The sequence below is a fragment of the Molothrus ater genome, chromosome 13, assembly GCF_012460135.2.
Source record: "Molothrus ater isolate BHLD 08-10-18 breed brown headed cowbird chromosome 13, BPBGC_Mater_1.1, whole genome shotgun sequence".
In the NCBI taxonomy this organism is placed as follows: domain Eukaryota; kingdom Metazoa; phylum Chordata; class Aves; order Passeriformes; family Icteridae; genus Molothrus; species Molothrus ater.
This window is the reverse complement of record NC_050490.2, coordinates 15042299-15068816: the sequence shown is the minus strand read 5'-3', so window position 1 is coordinate 15068816 and position 26518 is coordinate 15042299. Positions and strand designations below refer to the sequence as shown.

Genomic DNA, 26518 nt, shown 5'->3' with positions numbered 1-26518 from the left:
AAGGTGACGAAAACCATAGCTCAGTAACCACGCTGAGTGATTTTCCAGATCATTTTTAAGTAGGTCTTTTCAGGATAATTTTTCCTCAATCATTTTATCCTTCTGACAAAGGATTTGGGCTCCCCTCTCTTCTAACACTCTCTCTCCCCTTCCTTTTGTGGATTTTCCCCAGATTCCTTATCTCCCTTATTCAAAAGTCTTTGGTATTGTATTCCCAAAGGGAGCACCCAGCCGCTCTCAGTGTCACTCCTTGCCTCTGTTGGCTGTGGCCATTCATTACCTACCTTTTGAACATCAGATGGTACCCTGGAGAGGAAATCTAGTAGCTCATTATTGTCGATGGCATAGGGATTTCTAAGCTTCTTAGTAAATTTATTTATGCCTAGGATAAAAAAAAAAAAAAAAAAATTAAAGAAAAATAAAGGCAAACAAAATAATACGAGCCTTTCCTACTCCCTCCCTCTAAATTTGTTCAGGCAAGGTGAGAAAGGGAAAGGGAATTCACAAGTAAAAATTAGTGTGAAAACAGTGCCTCAGACTTAAAGCCACACACATGCTCCCTGTCACGTGGAATCACTCACAAGTGGGTCCTGGAGGAAGTAGAGGACATCACTGATAAAGGTATTTCTCTACTTTGGGGACCATGTGCTGCCAACAACGTGGTGAAAAGTGACTGCAGCAAGAATTCATTCTGGGGGATACTATAGGGAGAATACACACAATGAAAGCCAAGGGTGCTGTTAAATCTGCTATCCTACACGACCAACTGGAAAGCTCCGAAAATAACTGGGAAAAATTTTCCTTCCATCTCTTCAGAAAATGAAAGCTTCCCTTCCCCATCCCTCATGGCTTATCCCCTTTTTGCAGAGCCACATTGACCAAACTGTCCATATTATGATGCTGTGGGACAATGTAAAACCTTATCACAAGGTTTACTTTAATTTGATCTTTGTGTAAATAATTAGGCTTATGAACTGCAGCAATAGCAGTCCATCTCCATGGACTTAGAAAAGCTTCAGTTGGCAGAGGTGGTCCCTAGTCTGGACAGAAGATCCATGGGACTGAAATGTTCATGTTATTGTGAAGTTCATAAGGTCTTCTCTTGCCTCTCTTAAGGTCTTCTAGGTGAAGAAAATCAGCTAACCCATTTTAAAGAATAGCAAAAAAATTCAGATGTTGGTTGCCCCTGAGGATCATAATACAGCATTCAATTCCATCATGCCCCTGTCCAAAACCTCATAGTGGTTTCCCTGAAAGTGATTTCAAATGTGATGGCTGCTCCAGCCTTCTCCTCTCCCTGAAATGTACCTGCTTCACATCTGAGATTCAGCTTTTAAGCCATATACTTGTAGCAAAATGACAACACAGTTTTCTGTGTACCTGATTTTTAAAAAACAGAAAATACCATAAGGTCTTTTGAGGCCTTGCCACAGGGTAGTTGTTTAACATGTATCATATCTGAAGGCCCTGTCACTCTGGATGATGTTGAATGGATGTATAGTTTTCATGTACTCACCATGTCTTCCATACAAGAACAACAATATTTCGTTACTGAACTTTTTACTCCCAGCAATTTCTCCCCTTTCTTTTTGCCCTTTCTTTTGTTTGATTTAATCCTTTATTTCTTTGTTGCTGTTGCCCAAGAATGGCTTTTTTTTTAATGCCACCTTCTCATTCCCTCCCTTTTCTACAGCCAAGACAGCAGCTGATGGCCCAGCCCCAGGGGTCACAGGGGGTCCCTACAACTCAGAGCCACATCAGGGCTGAGCTTCTGCAGGTCAGGGAGGATTTACCTGCACTGTGCTCTCCACACCTCTCTACCTCAAGGCTGAGATAAAAGTTAGCACCCTAAATAAGACAGGAGGTCATTTGGAGATGTAGAAATCCTTCAGCAGCTGGAATCATAGAATGGTTTGGAGGGTGTCTTAAAAACCATCTTAATCCAGCCCCCTGCTACAGGCAGGACACCTTCCACTAGGACCAGGCTGTTCCAAGCCTTGGACATTTCCAGGGATGGGGCTGCCACAGCTTCTCTGTGAGCTCACCACACTCACAAGAAAGAATTTCTTCCTGATATCTAATCTAAACCTGCCCTCTTGCTGTTTAAAGCCATTCCTCTTAGTCCTGTGCCCTTGAATGCCATCTCCTTCTGTGAAATATGACCTCACATTTCTTCATAATGCCACCAGGAAAGTTTTACTTTTTAAAAGCTCCTCTGTATGTATCTTCATACAAATACTTTCTGACCCATGACAAAAGGAGATGCTCAGTGTTTCCCACTGGGCACAGCCTGTCCTGACTGCCAGGATACTCATACCCAAAAGGCTCCCAGGGTCCAAATCTACATGGTCCAGCTCTGCAAACACATCTTGTCCACTTCCTACCATTTCCCAGCTGGAGGGCTCCAGCACCAGGAAGCTAATTACTTTCCTGCAGAAGAATAATAACACTGAAAGTAGCTTATCTAGGCTAATGCTCTTCTTGTGGTGCTGTTGGAAACTTATAAAGAACCCTAAGAAAAGCAAATTATCGGATAACCCAGGGGGGAGAAATGGTAATTTTAAGAAGTTCATAACATCTTTATTCACCTCTAAGCAACAGCACTTGTTTGTCTGTGTAACAGGTCGTTTAAAGCTTGTTTGATTTCACTCTGTAGACATATATTGTATTTATCTCATACAAATGAGACCCAGTGGAGTACTTACCCCAGATTAAAACAATGTACCTCAGTGGTATAAAATACAAAATAACTGTTGCTGCTGCCAGGACCAAGCAGGCCAGGACAGAGAGGAAAGGCACCGTCCAGTTGAATGTGCTGTAAGGAAAAAAACACAATCCCTCTCAACATTTCTGTTCTTGGACACTGTCTGTTCTCTGCTTCACAATAATAATTTAATGACCCCTTTGCAGTGCTCAGTGCAGTCAGATATGCTGTAAATTGCAGACACTTTGGAAGGTGGATAAGTAGATTGCTACATCTGGATGCTAGAACAGATTAAGGAAGATACCTGAGAGGCAGCTATCACAGTAAGGAAAGAGAAGAGGAGCCCTGGGGAGCTCAGTGAAGTTGTTAGGCATGTAGTGAGTTGTTTTTGTTTCTTCTATGTGTGGCACTTGTCACACATCTCTGCTGGCCACTCAGCTCTCCATTATTCATGGGCAGATTATCTGATCTGGAGACAGGGTGAGCCAGCTCCACTGGGTCACAGTGAAGGTGACACAAGGTGTGTGTCCAGTGCACGACCCAGGTGTGGCAGGTAGCCAGAGTCAACCCCAGCAAATAACTTGCATTGGATTGATTAGGACGCCAAACTGTGAAAGAGCAGTTCGAGTAATTTCTCTATGTAACATTAGGGCCATAATATTCTATAAAAAATCTCTCTACATATACATACATTTTGTCCTAGATCTTTACATTTGCAGCAATTCTTTACTACACTGAGTATAGGATGCTGGCTGGGATAAGCTGTAATAAGCCAGCAGCAGCCCAAGCTTCTGCATTCCAACAATCCACATCGGACCTTTCCCAAGAGGAGCGCTCGTGAAAGGCTCAGTTACTACAGCATTTCAGACTTTGGCCACATTGCAGTGAAAAACAGGATTTTATTTCGCTCAGACCTCTCATCTGCAAGTCGATGATGGACTGAAGGTGAGAAGCCACTGCTAACACATCTTTGGAATTACTTTGTTCCCCCTGTGCCATTGTAAGACATAAACCTATGCCCTGCACCAAATGTTGAGATACCTGGACTACAAGGATGCCTGCTAGTCCACAGGAGGATTTATGGATCTGGGCATCTCTGTTTCACACAATCTGCCTGCTAACTTCATCATATCACAATGATGGGGAGTAGGAAGAAGAGAGAATGAATCTGGACCACTTATCAGGCTATAAAATAAGACAAACTTCCCTTGACAGATAAAATTAATAGGACGCTTCAAGAATTACATTTAAGCTTCAATAGACGTATTAAATATTAAGTAAAAATAGGTGGGAGAGGACCCATCATTATCAATCAATGTAGCTTAAGTTAAAGCAAAAAAAAAAAAAAAATAGCAAAACAGCTCAATTGAGTTAAACTATGAAAACTCCCTATGATTGTGTAACTGGAGTGACAGACGGAAACTGTAGCACAATTCAGTCTGTCACTTACAAAAAAAACTTTGATAGCAATTTTTTAATGGCACATCACTGCCGAGCTACAACAGAATCCTTCTGAAATTACATCGGGCGTCCACATTAATACCCAACGTGTTCTTTAAGGCCATTGTTAGCAAAATGAATACAAGAATTAATAGTGTTTAAGTGCTTGGAGTCTTCCTGCCATGCAGCTGGGCAGAACAGTGCCCTGTTCATAGACTGGAATACATCTCTGGGCCACTTCCACCCCAGCTGGGGTGTCCAGTGTGGCACCACAGCACATGTGGTTGCTGTATTTTTAGCTTGAACCCAGCTCCTCATTAAAGTGAGGCTCGGTCACAAACCATCACTTTGTGTTCAAAACAGACAACAATATGGATCAATTAAGCTCCAATAAAGACTGAGTTATAAAAGGTTTGTGTGTGTTTGTCTGTGGGATTTTTTTTTTTTTTTTTTAGGCTCTTCACCTCCCTCCTGACCTGTAAGGTCAGGAATACCCTCTGTGTGTCCCCCCCTGCCATGGGACCCTGAAAACCCCCTCTGGGCTTCCTCGTGGCACCAGCAGGAAGCAGACAGCTCAAAATGGCAAAGACAGAAGAAGATCAATGTGTTGGCCAGGGACACAAGTGACTGGTGACCCCAACAGCCAGGTCAGGATTGGGAGGGCGTGGGAAAGGCAACACTGAGCATCAGTACCCACTTTCTGTGATGGGACTGAGAAGAAATGCCTGATACTTCTGTGACCACATCTTCAAGCATCATCTGTGGCACCCATGACTCCCCACCCCATCACAAAAAAGCAAAATTCAGGCAAACATGAAAGCTGCATCAGTAAGGACACTGCTGCTCCTCTTCTCTGTGCTCTGCAAAGGTGTTTTGGAATAAAAGACTGTAAGAGAAGAAGCAGTGGTGGGACTGGCCAGCTTATCCTGCTGCACCTTGCAGCCATTTTTGGAGCAAGACAATTACTCCACCTTGATCCTCCTGGTTCTGCTTCATTTCAAATCATGCTCAAGCAAGAAAAGGTTATTACTTACTTTTTAATCCTCTCTCCAAACGATGCTATTTCTTCCAGGATGCTTTGAACAGCTATGATGATCTCTTGGACCATGTGGATTCTCTCAATCAGCCCCTTTTTCTCAGATTCCTAATCAAAAGAAACCAGAAAACCAAAACTTTTAATTATTTGCTAGGGTGTTCACAGACACATGGTGAAAATAAGATTTCCAGCACTGCTGATCCATCCGTGACCTCAAGTATTTCACTGAAGGAAGGACAGAACAAACACCCTGGGTTTATCACACAGAACCAACATTATTTGTATAGATCCCTGTATTTTCTTCCTTTTCCTCAACACATGGGCAGAGGTTTCTTCATCTCCTAACACAACCTGACTGCAGGATCTCAACCAGGATTTCACACAATTGGATGCCAAAGCACAAGAGGTGCTGAGAACCCCTGGTGTGGAGTGCTGGCTGCTCAGTGCTCCACAAAAACAAAAATATTCTTGTGCAGAACTTCTAAATATCACATTTCTGAGCTTTGTAGGCCCCTCGCAGCCATGCTGGTTTGTGTATATAAATTAGCAGCAAGATAGTGAATGTAATATTTTTGAGCATTCTGTATACAGAGACTTATTCTTTTACTGGGAAAAAAAAAAGGATGAAAGGAAAAAATGTCATTTTCCCTTTGCAGCGGCCATCTCAACTTCATTTCTTACTGCTTATTTTAGGCAGCAACATTACAGGACATTACTACACATGTGCAGAAATAAAAAGGAAGCACAGAATGAATTAAAAATCAAAATTACTTAAATCAGGCTTGAAAACCAGTATACAATTATCAGCATTCAGCATTTCTTTGCCAGCAATCTAACACACATACAGGCATGCAAATTGGCTTGGTTGCAGATATTCTTGCAAGAAATCAGCAAAACATTCACTTATTACAAAATGCAGAGCCCTGGACACTGATTTTACATCACATTTAGACACTTAAAAATCAGTCCAATTTAGAAATAAAAAAAATTAAAAAAAAAAAAACAACAAAAAATGAACCAACAAAACATTTAAAGCTGTGTTTTAACCAATCTGTTCCCAGAGAAGGGAGATGATGGTAAAGAGCATTTTGTATCCGTGGCCCACACCAGTCAAGGCAGAGGAAAGGGTGGGTGGGAATGAGCAAGGGCCAGAGACTTTTGCATCAACACTGCTGCAATTCTGCCTCTGGGTTCTCATCCACATCCCTCCTCCATGCAGGACAGGGTCAGAGGCTATTTAAAGGTCACACAGGGCCACAGAGGTGAGGGCTTTTGCTCCAGCATTTTTGGCATTACCAAGCTGGCAGAGGGTCTGTAAGGGGCTGAGAGAGGGCACCACTCTGCAGAAGGTGCTGGAATAACCTGTGACCCTTCCCTGGATGCTGACAGGCAGCCATGGGAATGCAGCCCTTATCCCACTTTGAATTACTTACTGCCCATTTCTCTTCCCAGCAATTTTTGAGTTTAAAAAGCCAGCCAAAACCACCACGGAGTTATCAAGCTCCAGACATTTGAATATTTGCCTTTAGGTTGCAAGTCAGTGCACAATGAATAGAAGCAGCATTTTAAATAATCACACATTTGGGTGTGAAAATGAGTATTTTTACATTAATAAAACAACCAACAAAAATGAAACCCTTGGGGTGTGAAATAACCCCAGAACAAAATAAATAAATAAATAGTCAGTTTATGTGAAAATAGCACCAAAAAGTCATTTTCACACAGCTCCAGTTATAATCTCGTTAGGCTCAAATGTAAATGACACATTGAAATTATATTTAACTATTTCCTCACTGGAATGGTACAACAGTGCTTTGGCCATAGCTGGCTTTTTTCCCACCAAACTTGGAAGCAGAAGCTGAGGAGCAGCTCATGGAAAACCAGACAGTGGGAATTTCATTCTGTCCAAATTCAGGCAGAGGGGTAAATAAACCACTTAAATGAAGTGATATTGCAGGGCAAGCCTACTCTTGCTGCCCAGAGCTGCAAGGCAGATCATCTGCCAGCTCTGCCTGCATCATGCTGACTTCATTTACACATCCCCGATGGAGCTCAGAGATGTGGTGATAACACAGTTTAACCAACACAACACAACACAACTCCTGCTGCAGCCACGAAGCAGAGCATAAAATAAAAATAAATAAACCAGAAACTGCCAGTCCCTAAGTTATGACAACTGCATGCCCATGCTCACCTGGCTGCATGCTAAAATCACCCCTGGACAAGAGTGCTTTCGATTTCTGATGCAAATATGGCCAACCAATGTAAAGGCAGAGGGAAACTGGGATTAGAAAACCTCGCAAATAAAATTAGTTTGAGAGAAAAATAGGCTGCAACTGTGTGTATGCACGATGGGCATAACTGTTTGAAAATCCTGGGAATTTGTCAACGTCATTTCTTTGTTATTGTTGTTTGGTTCTGGAAACCTGCAGTCTAAACACATGGACAGGATTATTAGATCACTGCTTAAGCAACGTAGAAGCAGACAAATGAAGTACAACAAATGGGATTTTCCAAATTTTTTAGACTTTGGAGTGTTGCTTATGCTATGTGAAGCCAGCACCTCAGAAAACACTGTCAGAAGCAGTAAGAGTCCATCAGGATGAAAGTCACTGGACCCTATTTATCAGTAAATGGGCACTGTCATAGAGAGAGCTGTATTTGAACACTACCATGTTCATAGAAAATGTAAAGAAAGAATCCAAAATGCATCTTTCACTACACACACTTTCTCATCCGTGCAAGGTCCCACCACCCAGACAATTCTTCTCCATCCTCTCCAGGTGTCATTCCTTTCTGATTGCTCTTGGACTCCATGTATTATACTGCTTGAAAACTGGATTTGGATACCCATAGCTTAAGATCACAGCTCAGAAGCTTTTGCATGAATTGAAAACGAAATATCCTGCCTATTTCTGGCATTATTTCCCTAAAACCAGTCGTGATAGCTTCCATTAATTCAAGGCCTTTGTCTCCTTTATTTCTTAGCTGATTACAGCACTGTGGGTGGACCAAAACTGGTCTTCAGCCTCTGGGAAAGAATTAACTCCATCAAAATGAATTTACAGCTGAGAATTAATTATATAATCAGTGTGTTACCTCAACTCTTCCTTGCATATCCTGATTTAAGAATCCTTCATTTCTACATTAATTGCCTGAACAAAACCACAAAAGGGGGTTTACAAAAGATTAAGCATGTCAGGGGAGGGAAAAAAAAACCCAACAACTCCAACCAAGACCCAGCAATTTCAGTCTTTAATTTCTTTCAGAAATTAAGTCTTTTGTCTCCAGCTAACATACACCAATTGAAGTCTGAAATGAAGAGACCAAATCTCTGCTGTACAGGAAGATGCTCCTAGATTTTTCTATTTCTCAAATATGTAACAGTTAAACAGGACACACAAACAGACTTAAAGAGCCACCACAGCTCTGGGATCTCCCTTCCCCAGAAGGAACTCATGCTGCTCTGAGACATTTAGGGTCAGTTGCAAAAGAAACTTTCGCGCAACCACAGCATGGAGGGGCTCCCAAGGCTGAAGACTTTAAAAGAGTGGGAATCTGGGGCAGACCAGGACAGGATGTCCCCAGCACTCACACAGCAATTCACAACGGGTGAGCTGCAGCAGTCAGAGCTGGTCTTGCGAGGGAAAATCCTAAGAGTTATGGGGGAAGACACTGAAGGCAAAATTCTTCAATCATCTGCTCTGGAACAAAGGCCAAATGCCACCCATTAGCGCTTCTTCTCTAGCCAAGCATCCATTACTGAATTCAAAGCCTGGATGGTGGAGATCCCCTAACTTCTTTTGATCATTTGTTTCAATGATTAATAGCTTTCATCTTTACAGAAAGCTGTTTCCTATTTTTTAAATCTATCCTTCAAATATTTTTCCTCTGGATACATTCAAACCAGCAAGCAACGCTCCCAAATGCACAGACAAATTTTGCTGTTGTTCTCTAAGTGTATTTCTGATGTATACTGCAAGTATCACATGCACACAAGGAAAAGTTAGGCTTGAAGCCATGGGTAAGTTCTACATAATACTTGCTCACTTGGATTTCATAGAAAACACTTGCAGAGAAAAATCTTGCATGCAACTTTCAAACAAGTGGTATTCATCAGCAGATTTCTGGCATGCCAAGGGGAACTCAATATATAAAGCTGAGGAACACTTGGGGGCAAAGACGAGGAAAAGGGGAGGAGAAAACATAAATATGGATTAATGAAAAGGAGGAAGAAAACAGGATACAGGCAGCTCAGTCAGGAATGAAAATCCTGAATCTCTTCAGGGATTGGAAGAATTAGTCTGCCTAGCCCTGGGCTGGCCTAACTTTCAGGATTAGCTTTCTTACAGTAGCTGTCTCATTATGCTACTGCTGCTACAAGCACATTAGGGTGATGTTTTACCAGGATTTATCTAATGTACCAGTTATTAATTCTTCAGTGTATTAGCAACAAACAAGATTGATGGAAAGGGAAAAGAAAGGAAAATAGCTCAGGCATGCATTCCTTTTTGCTCCACTATTATTCTGCTTTAAAAAAAAACCCAACAAAACATGCTGTAGTTATTTAGGGAAAAGCAGAGCTAGGCAAAGTTGGATTTAATTTGCAACTGCTCTCTGCTGGACTACAAAACTCAGACCTTACCGGTGTCCAGCAAAAGCTGTGCCAAAAAACATCTCAGGGCCAAAACACTCGTCCACGAAGAACTTCTGAAACCAAAAGGATTTTATTGGGCATAAACAGCAGACCACTGGCCTCTGTTGCCAGCAGGGAACACTTCACTAACGCTCCAGTCTAGCAGCAGAACGAAGCTCTTGTGGGAGGTGGCAGCCATGGAGTGACAGACAGTCTCTTGGTAGCTGAAACGAATTCCAGGCAGAGCTTTGCAAGCAGTCACCACAGCAACCTTGAACTGGTTCCTGCCTTCCGTGGGAGCCAAAGGCTGCCGAGAGGAGCCCAGCAATGTGCCTTGCTGAGTCACTGCCCTGCCCCGAGCTGCAGAGTCTGCTGCGTGCCGAGGGGAGGACGGGCACGCGGAGGGGACGGCTGCCAAACTCTGAGCAACTGCCTCGTGCAGCCCTGAAACTGTGCATCACAGGATCTTTTTGTTTATTAACACCATGCTGCAAATGTGCCTGCCTGTGGAAATTTAGCGGATCCAAGTGTACTTGAAATAATTACCAAATAGAGGAAATGCAACACATACAGGTCAATTTATGCTCTCAGTTAAAAAGGTGTGAAATCTGGAATAATTCCACCGGAGCCAATAGAATCACTTCAGACTGGTATGAAGGGGAGCAGCATTGGTCTTAAAAGGACACATTTGGAAGGAAATAGCACATCATCCTGCAGCTCAGGCTGGGGAACACTCCCTGAAGGGCAGAAGATGACCACTCCATGCCTTGTCCAGCCATGCCTGCCCTTTCTCTGCCTCCATTAGATGAATTTCATCCATACACAGGGGACCAGCAAAAGTCTCCTAAGCCAAGCCCAAGAAGAATCTTATGTGAAAAACTCTAGGTCATAATTCAGTTTCTTTCTCTATGCACAGGCATGAAATGCAGGGAGTTTAAGAAGCATTTTCTGTACATGGTCACGTTTTCATAGACGTGTAAAGCAGCCCAAAGTCCACTGGTATTGCCACAAGTTTTCAAGCAGTATCACCAGTCACAATAGAATAAAACACAATTCAGGTGAGGAACACATGCTTAAGAAGCAAGAATAAATCCTGAATGGAGATAAAAAGTCATCAGTCATCTTTCATTTAAAAACTGGAAAGGGAAAGAAACTAAATTTTGTCAAAATAAGTGCTTTCTCCTGGAAACACATGAGACTTAAGAACAATCACATGGTTATTAGACTTAAATCTACTGGATCATCATCTATAATCTAGGTAATGACCTTCAGAATTTGGGGTACAGGAGAAAGAGGTATCTATTCATATATCTGACCAATTTAAAAGAAAATTTAACAATATTATAAACAGCTGGAATTTTTAAGAGAGGAGAACTCCCTGAGGCTCATCTTCTGGGTCCAGTGACCTGCTTAGTCACTTAACTACTTAATATTTTTCTAGAGATTTAGAGAAGTTGCAGTGTTGGCTTTTACCTACATCTAGGTAGGTAATTCTCCTTAAGAGGGAGAATTCTCTACCACCATTCTCTCCACCACCTCTAAACCTATGAATGGGTGGCTCATGGCACTGATGTAAGAACTGTGCCAATTTATGGGATGCCTACAGATAAGACCAGCCTTGGAAAACGCTGCTGTGTAAATAAGATTTAACAAGAGACCATTTAACTTCCAGTTTCTTGTACAAAGAAGGCTCCCAGGAAAAGAGCAAAGTAAAACCACAGCAACCCCTGCACTGGGTGCTCTTGCCCATAGTTTTGTGGAGGACATGGATGCTCCTTGTCAGTCTGAACATACCCTGTGTATCACGGGGCATTTTCAAGTCCTTACCATCACTTCTCTTCAGCAATCTTAATGGGGGATGTTGAAATATTATATTGCAATTGTTGTATTGAAGAGAAAAAGAAAAAAAAACTAATGAAATTATTTATACTTCCAGGGAAGAAAACAATGAGATGATATTGTCTTGAATGACCTTTCCTAAGTATGGGGATATAGCATCTTACACAATAGACTCTTGGTTCATGTTTCAATTACTGACCTTTACTGCGGAGAAAATTAATGCAATTTTCATCGTAATCCACCCGTACAAATAAGATCCATACGGAAGGTTTCCACATGCTGAATCTAACTCAAATGGAAAATGTCAGCTCTTTGCTACTGGATGGATTTGACTTTAATTTGTTCGGCTGGAGTCTTTTTGAATTGTGTTCATCAAACTTTGTATATCTTTGGTACCTACTTTTGACAGAGAATTTCCTACATTAAAGGCATTAAGTTTTTATTCTTTGGTGATTTTCTTCCACTTCTGTTTTTTTTCCAATACATGAGACACTAAACATTTCTTGGAAGTTGCCAAATAACTTGGCTTAAAGCCACAGTATCATTTGGTTCTTCCCTGCTACATTGCACTAGCCAAGCAGGACTACACTGCCTCACCACAGGACAAAAACTCATTAAAAAAAACCCAAAAAAATCAACAAAAACCTCACACAGGAATTGTTGTTGATTTACTTTTGTCTCTGATTTTCTTTTGAATCAATTACCAGACCTGAAAATAGTAGTAAATTAAGCTTTGTCTGTTGTGGAGATGTAAACTATTATTCAGACAATGGAGAAGACTCCAAGGCTCTTTTCAGTCAGGTGCTATGACACTAATCATTCTGTTTGCTCTTGAAACTCCACAGTCATTATCAGAAACAGAAAAAAAAATTAAAATAAAATAAATAGAACTGGTCAACAATCAGACAACTTAAACTGAGCTGCATGCAGCTTGTCTATACCTTCTTACTGGCAGACCAAGGATGCTGCAGTGATGCAATTTTAAAACAATCCTTACTCAGGCTGACAGAGCCCAGAGCTGACAGGACACAGCCTGAACTCTGTGTCCAAGATGGCACAAATCCGAGAAGGCATTTATCCAGGGAAGAGCTGGTGCCAAAGGGACAGAGCACTGCTATCTTTTACAGCCCTCCATGCTGGTATGTGGGGAGGGCAGAGGGGGAAAGGACGGGGGAGTCAGCAATTAAGCCCTGTCATTTAAGACAGATAGTCTAGGTGGAGGGAGTTAATCTGCTCTTGGGTTTTTGAACTAAGTGTCTGTGTATTTATAATTTGTAAACAGTTCATCTCTTCGAGGGTGTGTTACAATTCCCAGAAGCACGGTCTGTTATGTCTAACAGGCAGCAGAACCCAGAAGGGCTCTGTGTGCAAGTATTTTGATACAGCAGGATGACAGGAAACAGAAACAGTGACCTCGTACACCACAACCCAACTAGCAGATTTCAACTTTGGGAGCTCTTGTATTAGGGAGGAAAAAAAAATACACAGACTTCATTTTAAAGTAGACTTGTCTGTTTAAATGTTGACATTGCCATGAGATAGTGTCATAAAATTACATATTTCTTACACTCCCCAGAGAGCATTGGCCACCCTCAGACTTGGAAAAGTGTCTTAGAATGTTCTTAATGTAATTAAAGATGTACCTAATGTACTTAAAAGATGCAAGTCATGGGAGTGCAAGTGCAGCCCATCACTGCTGCATGGGGGTACACACAAGGCACAGTAAAGACATTAAGGCAATTCTGCACAGCACTGGCCATGGGACCAATGTAGGGGCTGGCAGCTGTCTCTTCTGGCAACTCTGTGCCAGAATTCCATCCATAACAACTGTGATGTTGGGATGTAAAATGTTATCTTCGTGAGAAAGCCTGCTGGGGGTATCTGGTGTGAGAGGCTTTAGCCAGTGCTACCAGCCCTCTGTGTCAGAGTCCTGGAGTTTGTGTGGAATGGAGACAGAGGCAGCTCCCATTACAAAATGGCAAGGCCAAACCATCAACAGCTCAACACTGACTCCCCGGAGTTTTACCAAACCTGCACACTTAGTTAAAATAAACCAAGAAAGTGAATGAGAGTGAAGCTGTTTTGGGGGAGACAAAAACCCAAAGTCATTAAATCCATATTGAAATGACCCAGTTGTATTTGCACAGAGAGAACCAAAGTCACTGGAGTTAAATGTAGGGTAAATGTAACCTAGAATATCTTAGCAGCAATGAATCGATTGCACATCACAGGAAACAGAGGATTTGATACCTATTTAGTACATTCTTACTTCCCTTTTCCCATCTCAGCACTTGCAAGGGGAAAATAGGAACATTAAAATAGAAGATATAAATGGGATTGTTCCAGTGAATAAGTTACACCTTCAGGCATCACACAAATAATATGTACAAGTGTCTAGAACCAGGTACCCACTAAATAGAAATTATTGACTTCTATAGATATACAGTATTCTTTTGAAAAAGATGCAACTTTCCTTTAGCAACTTTTGAAGAGTTTCAGATATCGGTCCATTCACTTGACGAATTTTACAATACAAAGAGTAAATTATAAATGAGAACATTTAAACAACTACTGTGTGTTGCAAGAAACCTGTAATTCATCTGGATTGCCTAAACTTCACTTTGTAACCTTGATGGATTTCTGGGTGCTCATTAAAATATAAGCACAGCAGAAGAGCAAGTTACATTTAAATAACTATTCCCATCAATTAGTCTGCTGAGCTTCAGTCCTAGAGTCTGTGACTGAGAAGAGTTAAGGTGCACTTGCTAGTTGCATTATTGATTTGCTTCTTAATGATCAACAATTTCACTGTAGCATTTTTAAAACATAGAATATTCAAGAAGAGTCTTATTAACTTAGTATGCAATTTGAAAGTTTCACATCCCCTCATGAACATTTTCTTCCTAACAGCTAATGTTCCTTTGCATGCTGTTGCTCGTTAAATAATTCCTCACCTTTTAGCTTTAAAGTATTTATAGATTATCAGATCCTCCTTCACTTACTTATGTTTTTTCAAGCTGTATACATTTAGTTCTCTTAATCTTTCTTCATATGTCATGCCCTCTAATCCTTTTATCATTTGTCACTGTGGTTTGATAAACTTGGAAAAAAATCCAATGAATTTTTCACAGTGAGAAGAATGAGTAAGTATGTTCCAATAAAATAAAAAACAGGCCTTGCCAATTCCAATTCTTTCCACATTTCAGCTGCTGAACTAAAACTGTTTTTTTTCCCAGGCTCTGAAAGAAATGCTGAGAAAATTCTAACCAGCCCTCCACAAATCACACCAATTCTGGCCTACTGAAGTGGAAATGCCAAATCGTTTGGGGAAAGCCATTAGTAGGGCACGTCTACCAGAAGCGAGGGGGGATTGCGCATCCTTGTGTACATCCCTGCACCTCCTCCACCACACACACCCCTGCTGCAGGAGCACATTCATGAGCATCTGCCCACTGCAAGGCCAGGCACAGCCTGGGGCTGCTCAGAGTCAGCCCTTGTTCAGGTCTTGCACAGGTACCGCCACTCTGGGGTGTTACACAAACCAACCCCTTCCTACTTTCAAACCTGCCAAGCAGCAAACTGCTGACAACTGTCTTCCCAGTTAATACAGAGAATAACTGAAGATTTATAGAGAGATTATTTGTTTGTGTTCTCCCACCTACCCTCTGATTCTAGCCAACACAGTTGTGAGATATGCTTACCTTATCGTCTTCATCCTCGTCTTCATCCAAGCCCATAAGCTCCTGCAGAAGCAGATGTCCATATTATAAAACACAACACTTATTTTTTAGTGACAGGCAATGTTCAAAAAGCTTATGATACTCCCACAAAGTTTCACTATACAATTTTCTCCCACTTCTATTGAAAGTCATTTAAAAAACCCACCACTTTCTCCTTTCCAAAACAGTGTTTTATATTCAAGGACCTTTCTTTTTTGTGGTATTCTGAACAAAGCATGCAATACCCTATACAAATTTTAAGTCTAAATAAAGCACTAGTGGCCGTGTCCAGTAATCTGAAGGCAACAGGCTTTCAAACACATTGCCAACTTTTACTATCTGTAAACAGCTTTGTTCTCAGTCTTGCAAATGAACCAACTGGTATGTCAAGGCTGAGGACTCTATATTCAACTTGTTCCATCCCCACTGCCACAATGACTGCTCCCTCCCTTTAGGGCCATTACTGAAACATTAGACTTTAGAAAACACATTAGTATGAACATAATCAATCTCACATAGAATCCCAGTCAGATTTCTATGCAGCATTATTTCCTCCCTTTAACTTCTGTGCTGACAGGTAGGACAGAAAACAAAAGGCTTGGCGAGGGCTTGGAATTAGGAGCACTTGGCTTTCAATTCAGGTATTTAACAAGCTGAGCCTTTAACAGGGTCCTCCAGTTTTTTTCTTGGTTATTTAATAGCTACATTTGAATCTGTGTACTACAAGTTTAAATACAGCAAACATGCAAAGAATGTGAAGAATCACAATAAAAAGATGTTTTGAATTTAGGGTTTCTTAGGGGGTTGGGTGTTTCTCTTTTGGAGTTTTTAAATTTCTTTTTTTCCTCTGAATAGCAGTTTCATCTAGGATGTAAAAGGTACTCGGAGTTCAGATAGCCAGATTTATTCTTTGGCTCTTTGGAATACCCAGCAGCTGAATTAACACTGATCATGGTTTAAATTTCTATAGAAGCTCCCCATCTGTAAATCATAAAACATTTTACCAATATTCATGAATTTAGCCTCCTGGCAAGTGGATCAGGAGTACAAGGTTAATACCGTTATTCACATTTTATAGCACAGAAATCAGAGAGAATTTGAGGTTCACTTTTGCAAAGACTCTTGCTTGCATTCCTCTGTATACACAAAATGTGCATGCTGGCACACAAAAACCAAAGGCAGTGAATATCCAGCCAAGGCCTGAAGAAGCAAAAAACAAATAAATGACTGTGTAAAAAGCATTGGTATTTTGAAGAAAACCTTTTCTCATCTGCAGGACAGATGTAACTGGGGCTAGCACCTGATTGTCTATTTTTGACCTACAGATGGTTAGAATCATAGACACACATAAAAAAGGAATCAGGTAATATTAAAGGCACTTTGACTACTTGTTCCATATGATCCCAATCCTGCAAAGCACTTTGGCAGACGTGTGATTTTGCTTATGCAAAATGCACCCCTGAATTTCATGGCATGGCACTGCTTACAGAATGTGTGGCAGGAAAAGAGCCAAATTCCTGATGGACCTTTCTTTAGTATTACCACAATTAGTTGTATGTTTAGAAATTGCCTTTTTGCAGTGTCCATCTGATGCTCTGCTCAATTTTTCTGTCTCGTGTGAGACTCTCCTCACCTGAACATGCAACAAACCACAGGATGAGGGAAGGGGCTGGAAGGCACTCTCTATGTATTTTATTTCTGGGTAGGTTATTATTGTTATTTTTTACTGCCTTTTGTGTTAAAAACAAAAACATCTGTTAGCCTGGGATTCTCCCACATGGGAAGTTCTGCTTTTCTTGATGAAATCAAGTAGTCACTGAAGACACACAGTATCTTTCTGCATTATTCTGGACTTGGCTGAAACTGAAGAAAGGCATTTCTTTTACCGTGTTTTCAAATTAAGCCTCCTCTGGTCTGGATAATGCAACTTCTCCTGTTTTCTAAGAATCTTTCCACTTGGGAGTGGATGAAAACTAAACAAGGAGCAAATTTTCACATGAAAATTAATAAACATGCCATTGAATTTTTTTATTCTAGGATATTACGCCTTTGTGTAAAATCCACTTGACTCATTTAGGTAAAGGTATTCTTCATGGTTACCAATGTCAATCATCTTTTAATCAAAAGTTAGAAGGAAGCTATCCTTTGACTTCCATTTCATTACTGTATTTATTTCACTTTTAAAAACAGAATATTATGTATATTCATGAATTTACTCTCCTGTCCAGTTCTAATTGCCATTGTTAAAGACAGTGGTCAACATCAAACAATCATTTTATACCCCAACAATAGAACTTTGTCACACTTGGTGGTTATTTCTGTGCTAAACCTTTCTTTCTCCCAAGTTAAAATCCAAAGCCTAAATTTCTGGGGGAAACAAAAAACATTTTTGGGTCTTAAGAGCTGATGGGAAAGAGGAGTAAAAGCTTCTTAAGACTTCAGATCACAGGACAAGGCTTAAAAGAACTACATTCTCCTTTGGATTCTATTGACTTTCCTCTTCTGTGAAACACGAATCATGAGTGTGTTGCAGAGTGCAATGGCAGGAGGGGAATGGCTTTCAGGAACTTGCTGCTTTGCAAACCTTTTTTAAGTCTAATTAAAAACATTTGTAGGTATTTAGTAAGCAAAATCCACCTCCTACACACTCTCATCTTCTTCTCCTACTACTCTGAATGGTTTATTTCTCTAATTGAATAATGAAAATTGAGAGGGTTGAGGTTTCTTTTCAGTAACTTTGAAACAAGAGTGTTGTTTAGCTACAAAATCAACTTAATGCCATTAGAATGTGTGACACTTCACTCAGGCAAACTGAGACTGCCAGAAATGTCACTCTACTTGCCTGGGCATCCTGGGCATTATTGACCTTCCCTGTTGTGACGAGGGAGAAATTGTATGCAAAGAGCACCAGCAAGGCCAGGGGCACCATGTACAGCTCCACGGTCCAGACAGTGACCACAAACACCTGGAGAATACAGACAAGTGTGGAAAGAGAGAGACATGTAAGAAAGGCTGTCAGTCATTACCACTGTGCACATTCATCCTTGAATCTCTGCTCACCCCACCCAGATTATTATTATTAATTTGGCAAAGAAATCTGCTCCCCCTGTTCCGTGTGAGTTCATTAGGCTGCTGCTCCCTCCCCTGTACCTGGGGAAGGAGAAGCCATGAACATAAGGTGAGCCCAAAGCTTCTCCACTCCTTCCTGGGATCCCTCCAGCCTGAAAGCCTTTTGTCCTTAGTGCTGGTGTACAGCAGATGCACTTAGAGAGGTCAACCTGCTCCACTCATCAAACTCTAACTGCCAGGGGGTCTTTCCCAGGCTAGGGAAGAGAATTATCCTCTTGTGCAACAGGAGCCATGGAGCTCCCTTGTCACTCCACAGGGATGATCAGCAAATGCATCTTCACCATTAATCCACCTATACTCTTGGCACACCAGCTCGGAGAAAGGACTGTCACCTTGCAGGAGGCAAGGCCTCAGGCTGCACATGATTCATTGTTTTGGAAAGGGATCCAGTCAGCCTAGTCCCCGTTCTCATACTCTTGCCATTTTTCAGCACAGCATATTCTGATTTCACTGGTTCTTTGGAGTCTCTTTTCCTAAAAACCAGTATGAGTCTGTGTGTTTGGACTGGTATCTGACAAAATCCACTAAAAGCAAAAACAGAAGGCAAACTGGAACTGCAAAACACACAAATAATATGATGGGGATCTAAAAAGCACATAGGATTTTTCAAAAAAACTGCATCAAGCCAAACTGCAAACCTATCTTACAAGTACCAACAACACCTGAACAGACTGCAAACTTGGAGGGGTTGGCAATGCAAAGTTAATAAACTAAATCCAGAACTGCCATAAAATGTATGTTGTGATCCCATTTCCTTTTCTACTCATACATAGTATTTCCAGAACTGCCTAATGCTGGTAGCAACTTGAAGCTATTTTAAGCAATCTCCTTCAAAGACAAGGCACAAACACATTTTTCTGATTTTTCTTTCCCCAAAAGAAACTGGTTTGATCAAAAACAACAATCACATTTTTAGAATAATACAGGTTAATGGAAATGAGTCAGATCCAGTAGAACTATCTCAAACAACAACAAAGAGAAAATTCTATGGGTGATGAGGAAACTAAATCTCTACCTCCCCTCATCCTTGTCTTGCCAAATACTACATAAAAAGACAATGCTGGCAGTTGTAGAATGGGACATTAATGGCAATGTATTTTGTGTTATGAACCTGAAAGTGTAACCACTCTGAACCAAAGAAACACTTCCCATTGCATTCAGCAGTGTGAGAATTTACACCCCCACAAGATAGCAGCTGTTTTAACTTTTTAAACAAAAAGACTTGTCTGATGTCAGACAAATGGCCAGTTAATACCTACCATGGGCCAAACACAAACCAAGAAACAATGCCTGTATCCATAACCTTGCCCAAACAGCACTTGCATTTTCTGGAGTGCACCTGATTTCATGTTAGCTGTTGCTATGCAAGGAATTCGACTGTCATCCTGTTCTTGGCATTTGTTGGCCTGTAAAGCAATCTCCAAGATATATTCATCTATAAAATGGGCTGACATCCAGGAAATACATCCCCATGTTATTGATTTGCGGCACAGGAATGTGGAAGACAATTTGGTTTGGGGTTTTTTTTCCCTTTTTTGATCCTGTTGTTCAACATACTAAAAAATTAGAAGTGATAATGATTCACACAGCCACATTTCATATGTAAGCAAGGCAACAGAAACACGTGAATCCAGGCCAAGAACTGGTACTTGATTTGTCTTATAGGAGTCTTGCATAACTTTAGCTAATAAAACCTTCAATAGTTTTGATATTCTCAGCTAAAACATCCCCCATAAATGAAAAGCTCCAACCTGAACAAGTTCCTCTGAAGCTATTCCAACTCCCTTGGATGAATATATGCTTGTCTTTTAAGACAAAGTGAAGGTGATAACAGCTTCTGTCCTACCCTAAATGTTACTTAAAGAACAAGGAAAGGACCTGTTATTATACATATCTCCACAGCTATCTTTGTCAGGCACACACAGATTAAAAAAAAAAGACATACATATAAACATACATCCGATCCTTACATAAATTCCTTTCACAGAAATTCTCATTTCCAGATATTAATTCCCACTTCCAGATATTAATTCAAAACATTTGCCTCAGCCCAGGGGAGGGGGTTGCATTTGCACCACCTCCCTGGGTAACAGCAAACTCAGCCTTCCCTTGATGCAGCAAAAAGACCCCACCAGCAGCCAGCCAGGCAAAGTCCTACAAGGAGTCAATGAAGCTCTTGAAGAACCTCTCTTCATTCACTCAATTGCAGGACTTGACCCAATTTTAGTGCATCTGTCACCATCCTATGTGAACATCACCCTGCTCGGCTGCAAGTGCAACACAACCTTGCAATCACAGGTCATTCAGGCAAGCTACGAAGCCAAGACCTTGGTGATTTTAGATCTTACAGTACATTTTGTGTATTATTAAGTTTCAGACCTCAAATAGAGCTTCATTACAAGATCTCACTGTGGGCTCAATGGGTAGCTGAGGCATGCTGTCTCCTCCTTTCTAATGCTGGCTGGTTAATCAGCTGCTGAGTTATAACTCAGACAGTGAAGCTTTGATAGAGCTCCCACATCTCCTTAACAAGAGCTGCTTTGCTGCTGTTGCCACAGTACAGGGAACTTTCATTACTGTGACACGACACAGACACAAGACAAATTGATTTAGCTATTCAGAAATTATTTAGCCTCGGAGGTATGGGAAATGATTGCTGTGAACATACAGTACATAATAAAAGTTCAGAGTGTGTTTATAGAGCGAATAGAAATATTTCTGCTGTTTTAACAGCCTTTTGAGTGGTTCTGCAGCATCAGTTTTCAAAGCAGATCCCCAAGCAGGCCCATGTCCTATTATCAACTTTCGGGGAGCTCCTTGACACTGACCACAGCACCAGCAGCCCTGTGACACAGATACCCACTCCCCAAATGACAAGGTCCTCAATCATGCATGTTTTTACTCTCTCCTCAGTGATACTTTGTGCCTGGGAGAAGTTCTTGATTTATGCTGCCTAAATTATTTTCTTATCAATATTTTTATGCCAAAACTCAAGAGTGCTTCAGCTGCTGATGTAAATAACAGCTAATGCAAGGAAGAGTATCTTCTTGATTTCTTGTCATCCCCAGTCTTCTTTTGCCTAATGCATAAACTAGAAAGAGAATCCATTAACAGGTTCAGATCACTTTCCCAGTGCCACAGAAGTCAGGGACACAAACCATGGCCCTGCTTCAAATGATCCAGTTTCAACAAACCATTCCTTTCTTCAATGTTTCTTGTTGTTAGACCAAGTTCTGTCAGACACAATCCATTACATTAATTGATACTTTTTCTGCTGGGCTTCACACTGTTCGTGGGGGAAGTTAAAAGCACAGCAGCCAATTTCTAAACTAAGAGTTAAAGTAGTAGAAGTGAGTTTTCCACACTACTCCTTTTAATGCAGTTTGAGAGCATAAAGGCCTATTATAGAAGTGAGCACTTTAATTCACAGCATTCTAAAACAATGATGAAAAAGAGAAACAGAAATAGGATAGACCTATCTTGAGGGAAAGAAAGAGAAAAAAGAGCTCTTGAAACTAATATTTAGCTAGAGCTCTACCTAAAAGACAACAGCAATATCACAGCCTTGGAGAAAGGACCACTTGATTTCAGCTGATTAATGTGTTGCTATTTCAAAGGGCCTAATAACTACAAGTTAAAGCTCTGGAGGTTTGGGAGCCGTTTCATCTGAAAATCATTGAAGAGGGGTCCAACTGTTCCTGTCAAGAAGCATGGAGTTTGAACAACCATGAGAGTGGCCCTTTTGACAGCAGCACAAAAGATGAGAGAAGGCAGTCTCAACTGAAAGTAAAAACAAACCCTTAGAAACACGTTTCAAATCTGGTTTTTCTGCCGCTCTGGTTCCAATTTAGCATCTGACTATTAAGACCAGATTTTAGACGGGTGTCTACTAAAATATGCCCATAAAACATTTGTCACCAGCAAACCCACAGCCATGGGATAGAACAGTTTTAAGAGGCTTAGAAACCTAGCACAAGATAGGATTTTCTGCGTGATTTTTCCACACAATAATTACAATTTTTCTAACTGTAAGATTAACAGGCTCTTTTTGACCTGGCAAGCCTTTATGGTGCAGCGAGGGATGCTGTGTTGTGTGACAGAATAACTCTTGGACAGCACCAGTGATGGGAGGAGAGTGATACATTCCATCAGATGGAAGAAATAAAAGTGAAAGGAGATTAAATGCATGCGAGGAACCTATGGTATAAAGTTATTTTCTTGGTCAGTGCAGGCTCCAATGGTAATGAAATGCCTCATCAGCAGAGCTGTGAAAAATATTGTTTGAAACTCCAAGTTTCAAAACCCACAATTTAACTGAACTCTAAACTTCTAACAGCTTCATCAAAAGTTTCCTCGCGATTTATAAACACGTTCTGTGTAACTTGTGAAGGCACGAGAAAAACTTGGGCTGATACTGCTGTGAACGTCCAAGTTTGGTTTTGAACTAAGCTACACTAAACCAGATCAGTGAATTTGATTTGAAAGAGAAAGACATGCTCCCCTTTATTTACAGGGGAGAGGAATTCTGTATTTTTAACTTATTTCTGGGCTACACACTTTCAAGTTGCCATGAACGCACAAATGAACTCCATAAAAAAGGAGCAATTTTTGAGAATAAATATTCAGGGGCGAATTCTCGGTTTTTTGGGGGGTTTCTAGGCTTTCAGTCCCTCTGCTCCAAACAAAATACAGGATATTAGCCAATGACATAAGATACTGGCTCCCCAAAAGGGCACTCGAATCCCTTGGAGGCAATAAGCCTGTCGACAACAAATTATTTCTGACAGATACTTATTCCTGCCCTTAGACAGGGAGAGCACAAGAGCAGAGGAGAGAATGAACACACTCACAGAGAGCAGTACATTTGTGCATATGTGCAGATATAGCTGTGCATATGGAGACAACTCTTCCAGATATGGGCAATGTGGATGCAGGAACACAGCAGTGCTGAGCCTCCACTGACAAAAATCAGGGTGCCTGGTGAGGGCCCAGCCTGACTGGAGTGCAGCAATCAGGCTTGTGCTCTTGGGCTGGCATTGCATAGAATAGTGAGAGTATTAATAAAAAGAAGTTATGAAAAAAAAATGGAAATTATCTTCATACAGCCCCATCTCAATGCTTCATAAAAAATGGAAATTATCTTCATACAGCAAAAAAAAAGGTTGAGGAAAGCACATAGCATGTATTTCCCATTAAACATCCTCTTCCAAAGATGCATTCCAGAGTCATTTTGACTGATACTCTCCTTCCCACATTCACCTGATGCTCCCTCACCTCACAGAGTGCTCTTACTGCACTTCACAGCCGCGAATCTGGAGCTCAAGGAGGGTCAGTTCTGAGCAGAGTCACTCCCTCATTGCAATGCTGTGCTGGAGAACGTGGCAGGAAGAGAAATTACACTTAAATAAACCAGCACTGGCAGAAGAAACCTATTTACTTTAGATTCAATTTGTTTTTTGTGTCCCCGGCAGAAGAACGGGGAGCATCTCAACGGCGGCGCGGAACGTGCGCTGTATTGAACGGCAACGACCAAAATCAAAAATGACCTGAAGGAATGGAGGGCTTTAAATATTTATGCCACATTACAAATCATCTCTGCATTGCTCCACACACCAGCATACAACTTACTAATTTTTTTGAGGGTGTACCAGAAGGCAAAAAGCTCTTTGAAGTAAGTGTGAGCACGACTGGAATTCAAAACCAAAGGCACAAAAAATCCACTTCAACATCCCAAAAGTCAAACCAAAGAATCAAACTGTGCCCCAAAAAACCTCTGCCTAACGTGTGACTGCACAGAACCAAGAAGTAGAAATAAAGGATATGTTTGCACAATTTGTTTTACCATGTGCATAAAGCTAATATTTTTTTTTCCCTCAGGTAATGCCTTGGATAACAAACAACAGGCCATGGTTGCCCAACCCAATTGTGTGCATAGGCTAAATGACACAAAGCCATGTCCTGCTCCCATATCCACATCCCAACTCTTCTTTTCCCAACTGCATCTTGCTGAGTGAATAGCCCAGGATGAGCTGAAGGAGGAAAAGGGGGGCCCAACTTGTTGGGAAGTACCCAAGTAGTGCTTGAAAATTTACATCACATGTGAGGATTCAACAAGAAAAAGGAGCAAAAGAATAAAGCCTGTGGAGGAGGGTGGGAACTCTGGTCAGCATGGTCACAAATTTTACAAAATATTCAAAAGCAAAAGAAAAAAAAAAAAAAACAATGTTCCCCACTCCCAACAAAAAAAAAGGGATGCAAAACCAACAAAAATAGCCCCAAAAACATGCGAAAAAACTCATACTGTTTAAGTCAATATGTGTTAGGGCCTTTTTTGTCATTGCCTGATTTAGACTCTTCAGGGGGATCTCATTTTCTCTGCTGCTGGTAGGAAGTAGAGACTCATTTGTGTTTTAAATGAAAGCTGTGATTCATGTGCAATCACAGGACTCTTAAGAAATGATGCTTTAAGAAGAAGCATGTTCTGCAAAAGTCGCAGAGAAATCAGAAGAGCTGACAATATTGCAATCTGTTCTCCACCATCCTCTTGGGACACTGCCGTCGGAAACTCCATCAGGGAAGGTTGGGATGCTACTCTCAAGACTGCAAACACTTACAAAATGTCCCCACTCTGAGCCTGAATTATTGTTGTCATTAACACGTTCAATGGATTTATCCCCTACTCATAACAATGCCTGGAATCAGAAAGAGATAACAACAAAACAAAAACTAAGCTAATTAAAAAGGGACGGTTTTCTTTCATTCTGATTATTTTTGTTACATTAATGAGGTTACCCAGCCTAGAAAAGTGGAATCAAGATCCATGGATATATTTCTGTAACGAGGAGGTCAGGGAAGAGACACTCAGTCTAAATTTATTTCACTGAACTTATCACTTGTAAAGTCTGTGTGTAATTTAAGATTTCTATATTGCATTCCAGCTATTTGACAAATACCTGGCACATTGGTCAGTGTGGGTGATAATTTCCAACTTGAAGGGGCACATGCCTGGGGGTGTCACCTCTGTCCTCTAAAATACGTGCATTTAACCCTCAAAGCCAATACCCACGAGTCTAGTGGGTGCCCCTGTCCAATTTTCTTGTGGTTCCTACTTTATCCCTAATCCCTAGAAGAGGTTAAACCAAAATCAGCTCCAACAGGAGTTTTGGGTTCTATATTTATGTATGTACAACAGTTTTAGAGTAAAAGATTTCAAATCCTTTTAGGCGGCAGACACTGAAGAAATAGCTGTTTGCCAACATGCTGACTGGTCTAATTTTTCCCTCATGCTTTTATCTAACGTATTTTACATTTCCTGTGCCAAGTAAAATACAGTTAAGACCCTCAAGCAGTAAAGCTTAAAATCAGAAAAAAAAAAAAAAGAAAAGAAAAATAATATTACAACCATTTTCTATGTTTTGGGGTAATCCTCTGGGGATAAACCAGGGGAATAAATCTGCATACTATTTCTAAAGGGGTTACTATCACAGAGTAAGGTGACCAGAGAAGATCCCAAAATAAAGAGGGGCTGACATGCAAGAGAAAAAAAAAATCTGTTGTTTTATATCATAGATAAATTAAATGGTCATTTTTAATTCTCATGTTTTGGTTTGATTATCAGTAGGATCACAGCTCTGGAATTATTCTCTTACACAAAGTTATAATCTATTTGCAGGGAAGACCGGCATTATGCAAGTTAAAAGCCTGATCTTATAGTAAATAATTCTTCCAAAAGGCACCAGAAAAAATATTTGTGCTATTTAAAAGAAGGCAAAAAGTAGGCAAATTTTATTTATTCCGGATAAGGTGACTACCTTAAAAGGGTCATGAAAAAAAATTATCATTAGCTGAGCTGATAAATGTCCACTTATTTGGAGATGTATTTGTTAACATTTTGGGAAACATTAGCAACAAGGGACAGATGGTGACGTAATTGTTCACAGTGGAAGGAGTGGTGGTGGAAGTGCTCTTAAATTTGGGCTCTCAACTGGGTTCCAGTTGGTAACAAATGGGAGTCT

At 40.8% G+C, this 26518-nt stretch overlaps 1 protein-coding gene across 1 annotated transcript in view; it reads right to left on the bottom strand.

Moving 5' to 3' along the window:
* The window catches only part of MCTP2 (multiple C2 and transmembrane domain containing 2), a 117767-nt gene that overhangs the window by 3461 nt on the left and 87788 nt on the right, over positions 1–26518 (bottom strand). The window contains exons 19-23 of the mRNA XM_036389954.1: positions 18217–18339; positions 15357–15398; positions 5179–5288; positions 2706–2815; positions 285–382 (exon numbers count right to left, since the gene is read on the bottom strand). Coding sequence (XP_036245847.1) covers positions 285–382; positions 2706–2815; positions 5179–5288; positions 15357–15398; positions 18217–18339 — 483 coding nt within the window. The remainder of the gene's footprint in view (positions 1–284; positions 383–2705; positions 2816–5178; positions 5289–15356; positions 15399–18216; positions 18340–26518) is intronic.